The 13,521-nt window shown below is 35.7% G+C and overlaps 1 protein-coding gene across 3 annotated transcripts in view; it reads right to left on the reverse strand.

The window, feature by feature from the left end:
* LOC106872072 (RNA-binding protein Musashi homolog 2) overlaps nucleotides 1–13,521 on the reverse strand; it is a 297,794-nt gene that overhangs the window by 66,959 nt on the left and 217,314 nt on the right. For all 3 annotated transcript variants that reach the window (XM_014918924.3, XM_089353366.1, XM_089353365.1), the window contains 2 exons: nucleotides 11,544–11,631; nucleotides 2,933–2,992 (listed from right to left, as the gene is read on the reverse strand). In XM_014918924.3, the coding sequence (XP_014774410.1) occupies nucleotides 2,933–2,992; nucleotides 11,544–11,631 (148 nt within the window). The remainder of the gene's footprint in view (nucleotides 1–2,932; nucleotides 2,993–11,543; nucleotides 11,632–13,521) is intronic.

Consider the following 13,521-nt stretch of genomic DNA (forward strand, 5'->3'; position numbering starts at 1 on the left):
CCAAGGTACTTAATATAAAAAAGCGTTTGTTTTTAGTCATCATTTTTATTTTATTAATTATTTCCAGATCCTTATGTCTGGAAACTTTCTTCATTTCTTTGATGGATAATCATAGGTTGGGACAACTATCTTGATTAGGAAGCATAACTTTACCTTGCAATCCCTGCGAATAATAATTCCATGTGTTTGTATTGGTATAGTTCAAAGTATGACTCCTTTGTCATTCTCAGAGATCTTTTCTGGCAAATGCCTATATAATCATTTTTCTATTTGTATTTCATAATGCTGACATAACTCGTCTAAGCCCCAACTCTAACATACTGTAGATTATTCTTTCTTGGCTAAGTCAACCTCCACATAGTCTTCAGTTATTTAATATATTCTGCTTCATTATATAATTTTGGTGGTCCCAAGTGTGAAATTTTTGGTTCTGTGCTGCTATAGACTCCTAGCTATAGAAGCAATGACTGCTGTAGGGTACAGGTCTTCTTGAATAAATGATTTTTATTGTTATTACTATTATTATTACTACTACTGCTACACCATGATTGTGTACAATTTCAGTCTCACACAGACAGAAGTCTACTAAACCTAAACGGGCAAAGCTTCAGATCAAAGAAAAAGACCAGGGAAGAGATTCTGCAGGAGTTCCTGTTCACTGATAATTGCACTTTGATTTCTCATACACTCAAAGGAATTCAGGAAATAGTCAACAGGTTTGGGCATTTAGAAAACTGAAGTTTTATTCCAACTAAAACTGGAAACAGAACATACTCAATATACAAACGTGATGATTGACAATATTCCACTCAATTGGCTCAGGTCAATTAAATACCTTGGACGTACAGTAAAATTTAAGAGTAATCATGATGATACAATCAATGTTAGAATATCTAAGACTATACAAGTGCTTTTGGAAAGCTTTGCCATCATTTGCGGGATGAAAACAGAGTCAGTTTGGAAACTAAAATAAGTGAATACAAATCTTGTATTTTGAACACACTTTTGTATGGACTCCCAACTACAGACATATAAACTAACTCGAAACTTTTTACATGCACTGTCTGCAGAATAACAGTGCAGTGACAGCATTGACCGATGTTTAATTCCAGATGAGCGCTAACACAGCAGTTATGATCCATTCCAGTTGATCTTATCTAGTCTGTTATTCAGTCATTAGTATGTTTAAAACGAATTATAATTTTGCTTTTATTTCTAGCAGGCCACGTAACCATGTAGAAGGATAGTTATTGATTTGAGCAGCGTGTTTCATCAACCTAATATATATTAAATAGATCCTAAAAATTTGGTTGGTGTTTATTTCATCAGCACAAGTACGAGAAGTTACTATGCACATCATAGAAAATAATTTTCTTTTTGTGAGTTTTGCAGACATGGGAGATCACTTTCCTTGGGGGAGGTAACTCCGTTGAAACTTCGCATTTTTATAAAAAGCGAGCAGCCAATAATTAAAGACATGATCATCCTATCTTTCTTCGGTCAGGCTGCAATCCAGAACCACATATCCAAGATGTCTTTCCATTGTCAATGCGGCTCACCATATGCGATTTCAGGTGGATTTGGCCTCCATTTCTAGCAGATTGATTCTTTCAACATATCGAACTGATATTTCTTTTGGTTTAAAATAAAGTGATTTAACTGTTTGTACTTTTGTCAATGAAGTTGATTACTGAAAAACCGTGTATTGTATTTTTTGAGGAGACTTGATGAGGCCATTCCAGCATTGACTATTCTGTCATTTCTGTATGAAGCAGAGGACTACTTTATCCAGTGTGTGCTTTCTCTCTCCAGACAATATTATTTCAGACAGAATAGCTCGTTTCTAGCAGATCTCGTTCGTTGATACCATAAGATTGAAATTCATAGAAGTTATAAACTATATTGAGGACATGTAGTTCAGAGCAAGTCAATGACAGGGCCTACACATAGTCACTATACATGCTATAAACAACAGCCAAATCACACTCTGCCAACTTAAAAATGCAGTCCAAAATGACACAGTGATCACATCTTTGATTATAGATCTGTCTGAAGGTGATCTGGAGCTAACATGGCACTAAATGCTGTGTACACCAATAAATATATATTGTATTTAATGGCTTTGTTTGTTCTTTAACCAAGGTGTTCTTTAACCATCAAAATACCAAACTAAAGAATCTTAAGGTATTCGTTTTCAAATTGCTGGCCAAAATGTAAAATTTCTAGTCAAAAGTTCCACAACAAATTTACATAAATATTTTCAATAAGATGTGCTTTAAAAAAATCATCTTCAGTACATATTTGGAAACCAAGAGATGTTACAAAATATTAGATAACACTAAGATTTAGGAATGGGTCAAAATTCTGCAATCCCTGTCATAGAGAAATTCCAAATTATTTACTCCCCAATTCCAATGCTAAAACAAGAGTAAACTAATGTCAATCAGCAGGCACATACCCAAATTCTGTTCAGGGAATTCTTAAAACACTCAACAGTTGACTTCAGTGATCACATAAAATACTTGAAAAAGCAACAATAGCATTTACATGTTGCATATCATTTCCTTTCAATCTATGAAGCTGTACAGTCCAGAAAAAGGCTAGTGAGGTCAATTGACTGAGAAAGGAATATTTATAACTATGTAAATGTAATCTGTGTAATATGAAGATATATATTCTTAGAAACAGTCAGATAAGTAGAAAGAAAAAATTGAAAGAAATATAGGCATAATAGTTTTAAAAGTGTCAAAAGTAAAATATAAGTTCCATAGTAATAGTAGTAGTAGCAGTAGTAGTACTAGTAAAAGTAATAATAATAATAATAATATCTAACACTGAATACAAATTAAACAATGGCTGTGATATGATGGAGTAGTAGGAGGAGAGGATGAGGAGGAATAGTAGGAGGAGGATAACGGTGCAGTAAACTTACAGAATTCAGGCATGATTAGGTCACTTGGGACATCCCACACAACGTCACCATCTGTTGTCACTACAGCAGGAGTAGAAAAAGAGAAGGTGGTTGGTCGTTTTTAGTCAGCCAGTGGCAGCAGTAGCAGGACATATATATACATACACACACAAATACAATACTTATACATGCATATGCATAGCTACACAATTCCCCAAAATATCCAAACACACACATGCATATATATAGTAAATACATGTTTCCATAAAAAATGTGAGTGTGTTGATAGCTATATAAAACACGGGTGTTTACCTTTATATCCATGGTTATTGTATTTTGTAATACCATCCAAAATACAGAGACTAACACAACTTCAGTGTATATAACGGTATACAAAGGTTTTACAATAGCTATCATCATAACTCATCCAAGGTATCATTGCTTTAAACTTTAAGGAATGGCATCAGATCCAGGTAAGAAACACTCACACACACACACACACGACCTTATCCACTCACACATGCAAATGCGAAATGTACATTATGACATACATTCGAAAGTGTGTATGTGCATATTATACATAGATGAATACCATATTTACTCATGCATAAGTCACATCCCTACTTCAGGGTTAAATCTTGAAACAAAAATGTCCCCACTTCATATTCAAGTAAGCCCACGCTTAAGTTAAACCCTGTTTTTTTTTTTTAATTTCAGATCAATTATGAAATAGTGTGAATTATACATGAGCAAATAGTGTCTGAGTGTGTGTGTGTGTGTGTGTGTGTGTGTGTGTGTGTATATATACACACACACACACACTATATACATACATATATATATATATATACATTATATATATATACATTATATATATATATGCATTATATATATATCTATATACATTATATATATGCATTATATATATATATATATATATATATATATATATATATATATATATATATATATACACATTATATATATATATGCATTATATATATATGCATGCATTATATATATATATATATGCATTATATATATATATATGCATTATATATATATACATATATATACATATATATACATATATATATATATATATGCATTATATATATATGCATGCATTATATATATATATATATGCATTATATATATATATATGCATTATATATATATACATATATATACATATATATACATATATATATATATATATATACATATATATATATACATATATACATATATATACATATATATATATATATATACATATATATACATATATATATATATATATACATATATATACATATATATATATATATATATATATATATATATATACACACACACATATATATACATATATATATACATATATACACATATATATACATATATATATACATATATACACATATATATATACATTATATATATAATGTGCATACACACACACACACATACCCATACTTATAGCCAAACGCAGATCTATATACACACACCAGCGCAATACACAAGGTCTATACAATGAGGCAACATGGAACATGTATAATGATGAGGGAAAATATCACAAAAAGGTATAAAACAGCAACAGCTACTACTACAACTACTAAAAACAATAGCAAATACAATAATTCCTACAAAATAGTGTCATGTTTATTTATGTATCTATATAAGATTCACATTTGTGTTAGTTTGGCTTTCATTATGCATATTTGTATCTTTATGTATTCCAGTTTCACCCTGTGGACACACAAGCGTGTGTGTGTGTGTGTGTGTGTGTGTGTGTGCATGCAAGCATCTATATCCATCCATGATTTAATACTTGAGGGGATCTTTATATATTAATGCAGAATGCTGTATGTCTGTGTGCACGCGTGTGTTAGTATAATTGCGTTGTTGTTTTCTTGTTTTTTTTTAAATAAAAAAAAGGCAGAGAAGCAGTCAACTGTAAATATTTCCCCCCGATCCATGCAAAGTTCTAATTCTATCTTCAAATATGTCAAACCTATTCTGGCAAACGTTGAAATATTTATTAAAGAAAAAAAAAATACAAACACCATAAAAGTAAATCTATAATATCCTAGTAATTCCTATCACCCCTAACAAAAGCTTCTGATGATTGAGCCAATGAAAAACTACTATGTGGTCATTTAATTCACTAGAGATAACAACCAAATCCACCTTCAGCCCTGCTTTTTTTCTTTTTTTTTGTTTTCATCATAAAATGATTTCAGGTGAGGACATATTAAAGCATCACCTGTTTAAAAAGGGTGGGGATACATTATGTAATCTTGTATACAAAAAAGGATGTCATGAATGGAATCTTTTTGATAATCGTAGGTTTGCTGGATCAGGAGAGACCTGGAGTTAAACAACAATGACAAAACAATGTTGTATTCCAGGTAGTTGACATGCTAGAAATAGTAGCTAAAATAGCCAAGCAACAAAATACATATTACATAAGGTAGCCCTAGCTATATAAAGATATGGAATGAAAGCCTTTGAGGCATAGGGTTATCCACCGAACCAGCAGTTAAACAAGAACTGGACGAAATTGTGTGAATGCAGTTAAGGAAAACAGAAGGGAGTTGTTTCCACATCATGATTATCAGTGTGTGGAGGAGATACATTAGTAATTTAATGAAAGACAGTATCCATGTTCAGAACGGAAGCTACAATGCTCTTCAGCTGAGGGTTTGACAATATCCGTAGACTCAGTTGGTCACACTTGGGAATCTATCTGGACAGTGTAATGATGGTTGCCTCTGATAGGACCCTAGGGAGGAGGTACCTGAGGACTCTACCCCTATGACCCTCAGAGAAATAGTGAGTGGAGTAAATGCATTGATGAATTATTATAAATAATAATAATGATATGAATAATATATTTTTACCAAGGCACAAGATGAAGGCCAGAAATTTAGTCAGGAGGAAATCCTATAAACTGCAGTGTCTGACTTGCATTCTCCTTGCCAGATATGTTGCATAGTTGATTATATTGACCCTAATACTTGACTGTTACTTTATTTTACTGACCCAGGAAGGAGAAATAGTAAAGTTGACTTTGGTGTTGTTTGAATATAAAAGCCAGAAGAAATTCCCCAAAACAATTTCTCCAATGTGCTGACAATTCTATCTGCTTGCAATATTTCTGTTAATGCTTTTGTTTATAAATAATGACCTCTTAGGCACAAGGTCAGAAATTTTGAGAAGAAATATGTGATTGTATCAACCTAGGTACTTAATAGGCATTTCACTCTCTGAGTGGTTGGCGTTAGGAAGGGCATCCAGCTGTAGAAACTCTGCCAAATCAGACTGGAGCCTGGTGTTGCCATCCGGTTTCACCAGTCCTCAGTCAAATCGTCCAACCCATGCTAGCATGGAAAGCGGACGTTAAACGATGATGATGATGATGATGATGATCCCCAGAAGGATAAAAGGCAAGGTTACCCATGACAGGATTTGAACTTAGAATGTAAAAAACCAGATTATATAACCCAAAGCATTTTGTCTGATGTTTTAACAATTCAGCCAACTCATAGCCAAAATGATTTTCAAGACAAGAAATGAACCATCACAATGTGCTGTGATTGCATCACTTACTTGTTGACCCCACAACCTAACTGATATTTATTTCATTGGTCCCAAAAGGATGAAAGGACAATTGCAGGTTGATGTATGAAAAATAATAGATGTGATGAGAGTGGTGTAGACATGTGATGTGAAAAGACAATAAAGGCTTTAAGTGCTGAGAAAAAGATTGTTGTGTGTTGGTAGTGGGGAATACCTAGAGTGGAAGAAGAATAGGAGAGATGTGGAAAGAGTAGATGGAAATAGATATGACAGAGCACAAGATTTAGGACAAGATTCAGCATCAATAATGTGCTGCGTTTTGAACCTGTGCAACTGGTAGATAAAGAAGATGCTTAAACAGTGAAGAAAAGTCAAAGTGTTATGTTCTGTCGGTATTTAGCCCCAGGTTGGTCTTCGTCTAGCAGACTATGATCAACAGCTTTCTAGCCATGGCTATCCTGTCCTTTTCAGACAATAATTCTATGATTGTAGGGTGTTATTTGAGGGAGACCTGAAGGCTATTTGTAGTACGTCCAAGCCACCATAATGGCCCTTCTGTTGTTTATCTACAAATCCAGTAGACTTACAATGAAAGATATTTCGGCCTTCTGCAGTTTCTTCTGGACATAAATGTCTCTTGGCTCAGATCAAACACTGAGACTTCTTTCTGAAGATGGTAAAGTGTGATATGATTTATTTTCAGCATATCAATTGCCCACACAGAACCTTTTTTCATAATGCTGACAGGGGTCGGGCAATGAATGTTTTTGCATGTAAAGAGATCACTGGCTGAGATCTATCAAAGCTCACAGTTAAGATCCTTGTAGACATTTGTAACTCATAATCCATTCATGAGGAGGAAGCAGAAAGGGAACAAACTATAAGCTTAAATTTGGGTCTGGTCTCAATATTTTACCTATGGTTTTGTTTAGCTTCGGGACAGCCAGGATCCAACAGAGCTCTGATAAAACCAAAGGTGCTTCAGGCAAGAGCATCTCATCACTTTACAGGAATGAAGCAGTAAGTGATTTACATCATATAAAAAAAGCATTGTGTTATGTTCATGGCCAAGACACTGAAGTTTCTCTAGCTAAAGCCACTTAGCTGAAATAAGTACCATGGGGTGGTTTATAAATCACCAACAAGCAATACAAATAAAACTGTCACTGTTAGTATTGCTAACATTATAATTATTACAATGGCCCCTATTACTACCACCGACAGCACCATCATCATCAGCAACACTACCATTACCACCAGCTTCAGTGATGCTGCAATCACCACTAAAATCACAAACCATCATCACATATAATAAGTGTCAGAGAAGCTGCTAGACTAAATGTTGTTAGATGGGAGCCAGCTGAAGTGTTTCGGCAGTGTGGAGTGGAGAGGAGAAAAAGGAGAAGGTAAGAAAGACAGAAGAAATACAAAAAAGTAAAAAAGAAAACAAAACAAAAAAAAACAAACATAGCAAAGATTCACAACATCAACAGCACTGCATATACTATGCAAGACAGAAGCACATGTTTTGCAGCAGATCTAGAGGGGAAAGGGTTACGTACAGATGTGCTGGGATGAGAGGGTAATCAGAATCGAGGGTGGAGAGAGAGAGAGAGAGGGGGGCTGCTAGAACGTTATCATTATTATTGTTGTTGTTGTTGTTATTAAGGCAATGAGCTGGCAGAAGTGTCTGAGCACCAGAAAAAATTCATTGCAATATTTCTTCCAGCTCTTAATGTTCTGGTTCAAATCACGCTCAAGTCAGCTTTGCCTTTCATCCCTCTGATGGCAGTGGTGGTGGTTGGGGGGGGGGGGGGGGGTCAATGAAATAAAGTACTAACCTTAGCCCTTCCCCTTAAAAATTGCTAGCCTTGTACCTAAATCAGAAACTGTTACTATTATTGTTGGTAGGCTCATTACGGACATAATGCCTTGCAGTATTCAGTAAAAGGTATTCACATTTTAAGTTCAAACCCCACTGAAGTCAACTTTACTTTTCATTTTTTTTCAGATGCCAATAAAATAAATGTCAACCACTGCAGTTGATTTCACCCAGTCACCTCTCCCAACAAATATCTGGCTTTGTGCCTATGTGAGACAATATCATCATCATCGTTTAACGTCCGCTTTCCATGCTAGCATGGGTTGGACGATTTGACTGAGGACTGGTGAAACCGGATGGCTACACCAGGCTCCAATCTAATTTGGCAGAGTTTCTACAGCTGGATGCCCTTCCTAACGCCAACCACTCAGAGAGTTTATAATTATTCTTTTCTACTCTAGGCACAAGGCCCAAAATTTTTACTGAGGGGTCCAGTTGATTAGATCGACCTCAGTACGTAACGGGTACTTAATTTATCGACCCTGAAAGGATGAAAGGCAAACTCGACCTCGGCAGAATTTGAACTCAGAACGTAAAGACAGATGAAATACTGCTAAGCATTTCGCCCGGTGTGCTAACGTTTCCGTCAGCTCGATGCCTCGATATGTTTGCAATTATCATCAGTAAAATAGTGAGGGTAGTGGACAAAATGCCTTGCAGTATTTTGCAATGGTTCAGTATGCCCTGAGTTCAAATCCTGCAGACATCATCATAATCTTTCATTCTTTCAGGGCTGATAAATGAAGTACTTGTCCAAGATGGTGAATTAGTGGAACTGATAGAACATTGGAAGGATATTTGGCAGCATTATGTTCCAGCCTATTGAATTCTAAATTGAAATCCTGTCGTTAGTAAAGGTGAGTGACCAAATGGTTAGGGTATTGGACTTAGGGTTGCGAGATCATGGTTTTGATATCCAAATCAAGAGTTGCATTGTATTCTTGAGCAAAATACTTCATTTCATGTCACCCAAGTCCAGTGATCTGTAAAGGAGTAAACCTGAGATGGATTAGTGTCCTGTTCAGGTGGGGAAAGCTGTGATCTCTTATTCACCATGGAAACTGGGTATCTGGCCTTACAAGCCCTAGGACTGGAGACAGTAATGTCCAGGGGTTGATGATGATTATAGTAACACTATAATCATTATTATAGTGGAAGATAGAAAAGCAGGTAGAATCAGTAGAGCATGAAAGGAAATGTTTAGTGCCATAGAGTGACATATTTACTTTTGCTTTAGGGCTTCTGGGACAGGTGGAAGTAAGAGAGAAAGTTATCTTTGGACCAGACAATTTGCCCTGAATACTTGCATCAGTAGTCAGATTGTGGTGACTAAGGAATTGAATCCAGCAAGATCAGAAATGGAATCTCCAACAGGTTCCCTCACAAATTCCACAATGGTTTGGCCAACCCAAAATTATGGGCAAGGACACTTGCATGAGGTACTACACAGAAGGTTTGAAGCAGTACCCATGAAGTTGTGGAGGTGACTTCTTAACAATAGCCAAATAGCCAATTCTCACTAATCTCCCTCCTGAGGTGTATAAAAAAAAAGTACCAGTCATGTACGGAGATTAATAGAATTATCTGCACCTTTGAGCCATAATGTGTAACTTTGTCTCTCCAGCTACAAATATTTAAGTTAACCTTATCTTTAAAGGCTTAATGAAACATGTGTTGGCACCACGTAAAAAACATCCAGTCCACACTGTGAAGTAGTTGGTGTTAGGAAGGGCATCCAGCTGTAAAAACCATGCCAAAGCTGATCTCACTTGTGCTGGTGCCACGTAAAAAGCACTCAGTCCACTCTATGGGGCGGTTGGTGTTAGGAATGGCATCCAGCCATAAAAACCATGCCAAAACAGACAGTGAAGCCTGGTGTAGTCCTAGCTGGCTCCTGTCAAAGCGTCCAACCCATGCCAGCATGGAAGATGGACGTTAAATGATGATGATGTACCAGTCAAATACTGGGGTTTACTGTAAAATATTCTGGTCTTATATTTATCTATGAACTCATTCTTCTTCTTATTGTTGTTATTAATATACAAGATTGATGAACAAGGAGAATTATTAGAGCATGAGACTTGGGGCAGTTAGTTATGGCTCTTCTGTTTTGAGTTCAAATCCCAGTTCCATCAATGTGAACTCCACCTGTCATGCATTCGCGGGCCAATTAAATTAAGTACCAGTCGACTGCCATTCTCTTCCCCAAAAAGTCTATGACAAAAAATTATTGTTATAATTATCACTGTCATCATTATGTCAACATTAGTAGTCTAATGAAATCACTACTATATAATATTGCAGCAGTGCAGAGTGAATTGACCGCAGAGACGCAGCACTGAAGAGGGGAGAGGGGGAGTTGCCAGTAGCAACAGAACTGCATTCAAGGTATGATATTTGATTTAGGACAACTGGTGTGATTTGATATGGTGATGGTGGTGTGGGTATCTATTTCTATGTTAACAGCTGTGAGTGTGTATGTGAGTGTGTATGTGTGTAACTGTGTGGTGATGTGAGCATGTATTGTTCTTTAACCCCAGGACAATACTAACAAAACAGGTCTATGGTGAAATGTATTCCACCTGTTTCCATCCCATTTTTGCCTACATATCAACTTGAGGCCAAAGCACACCATTATCAAAAAGTATCCCCTTTTAAGGCAGTAAGGTGTAGTTTAGCTGCTATTTCTATGAAGTCGAGTGACCATGTAGAGGCCACCTTGTTCGTTGTGGTGGTGTGTGTATGTGATGACTATGATGATGCTTGTGTATGTGATATGTGTGTGGGGGTGGTAATGCAGATGGTGGTATATGTCTATGGTTATGTGAATTTTTGTACAATTGTCTGGCTACAAGAGAGCATTTATTTTTCTTTTCTACAGATTTTTGTCAAGAACATATACATTATCCATTATTTTTGTGGAATCGCCTTCCCAACTAATGAGGTCTTAATTCAATTAACATTTTAATTATAAATTAACAAAGAAAATACATCTCATATAAACTCAGAACGAGTTTTCTTTTTTACATTCCTGTAAAGGTAGTGCTCCAGCTGGCCTAAGTCATGACAGCTAAAACAAACTAATGAGATACCCGTATTATGTTTTACCAAACTGGATCCCCTCTATGCCCTGACAGACACATTTAGGAATTTGGCTTCACTTACCATAGGCTCCCCGTGTCAGCCCTCGCCCTCTTGCTGCCAATGTGGTTGGTAACATCACTTCTTTCGGTTGAGCTTTCTTACATTCGACCTAGAGGTGCAGCAAAAAGACACACAGACAGAAAATGTGTAATGACATGGAGTCAAGAAAATAAATTTATTAATTCATTAAAAGAAGAAAACAAAACAACTTTGTCATCACTAAATTCATAAAGGAAATATAAAACACACTGCATCACATAACCATGCATCTAATGAAAAGGTTTTGGTGATAATTATGCCATAAAATGTTTAGATTTTTAAAGAAATATGAAAGGGTACCGAAAAGAAATCAGAGTTTCACAATACTATTTATTTTGTTCACTTGTTTTACCTGTTTACACTTTTATCACCTTCAAAGTATTCTCCATTTGAAGCAATGGATTGGTCCGGACATGTTTCTCACTCTTCGAAGCAGTCCTGGAATTCTTGTCAGGTGAAGCTTTTTAATGCATTTGTTTTTTTCTTCACCTCTTCCACATCTGCAAAACGTTTTCCTTTAAGGATTTTTTTCACCCATTTGGGGGAACAGAAAAAAGTCACAGGGAATAGGGAAGATGGGTAACTGGGGGGTCATGCCATTTTTGGCAAAAACTGTCTCACACTCAAGGTGAGTATGCAGAGGCATTGCTGTGATGAAACTACCACTCTTCAAATTGTCACAGGTTGGGGCGTTTTCATCTCACCACGTCTCACAACCACTTCAGGACTGCCAAGTAAAATGTCTGGTTGGCAGTTTGACCAAGAGGAGCAAATTCTGTATGGACGATTCCTTTTGCATTGATGCAACAAATCAGCATCATCTTGATATTGGACTTCACTTGATACACATTTTTGGGGTATGATGACAATGAATGCTTCCACTGACCTGGAAGGTCAACTGTTCTTATAGTTTATGACATGCATTCAGTAAGGATTGCTTTTGATCTTCTGTGAGTAAGCAAAGCACAAATTTTGCTACAATTCTTTTCATTTGCAATTCCTCACTCAAAATTCATTGACAGGACACACACCGGTCATACCAACAAGTTCATCAATTGTTCAACAATGATCCTCCAAGATCAGTTCATGAATTTTTTGTGATGTTTTCATTCGTTCGGGAGGTTAACAGTTGTCCTGAACAAGGAGGGTCTTCAAGCAACAAGCATAGAAACCCTTCATAAACTTGTATTTTGGTCATGGCTGTGCCCTTGTTAGCTGTTTGAAGCATGACAACTGTTTTGGCCACTACTTTCTCCAGCAGAAAATAGAATTTCATAGAAGCACACTGTTCCTTTGTTTCAGCTATTGCAAAAATTGATGAACAGGTAAGAAGCACTACAAAACAAAGATGCACCACATGGGAGTACACCACTCGCTGCTGCTGGTTGGCAGACTGATGCCTGAGGATTGCATCAAGTGAGTTCTAGCAGCAGAAGCCTGAACTGCAACAGGCTTGTTCCACGTTTCCAGTTACTTTTGGGTACCACCTCATATATTCTAAATATTTTCATTGTGGATGTCTATAGAGGACAATAAAGAAGATGGGAAATATGTGCAATAACTACTGATAGTAAATCCATTAAATTGTTTCATACACCCAATTTAACTCTGAGTGAGTGCATTCATTCATTAGTGAGGGAATAGTAAATGCAAACATGTACATGAGTGTGTATATATGTCTCTCTCTCTCTCTCTCTCTCTCTCTCTCTCTCTCTCTCTATATATATATATATATATATATATATATATATATATATATATATATATATATATATATATATATATATATATTATATGTCTATATATATATATATATATATATATATATATATATATATATATATATTATATGTCTGTATATATGTATATCATCATCATCATATATATATTATATTATATATATATCATCATATATATATATTATATTATATATATATCATCATCATCATCATCATATATA

This window comes from Octopus bimaculoides, chromosome 6 (assembly GCF_046866305.1).
Source record: "Octopus bimaculoides isolate indiv1 chromosome 6, ASM4686630v1, whole genome shotgun sequence".
Lineage (NCBI taxonomy): Eukaryota > Metazoa > Mollusca > Cephalopoda > Octopoda > Octopodidae > Octopus > Octopus bimaculoides.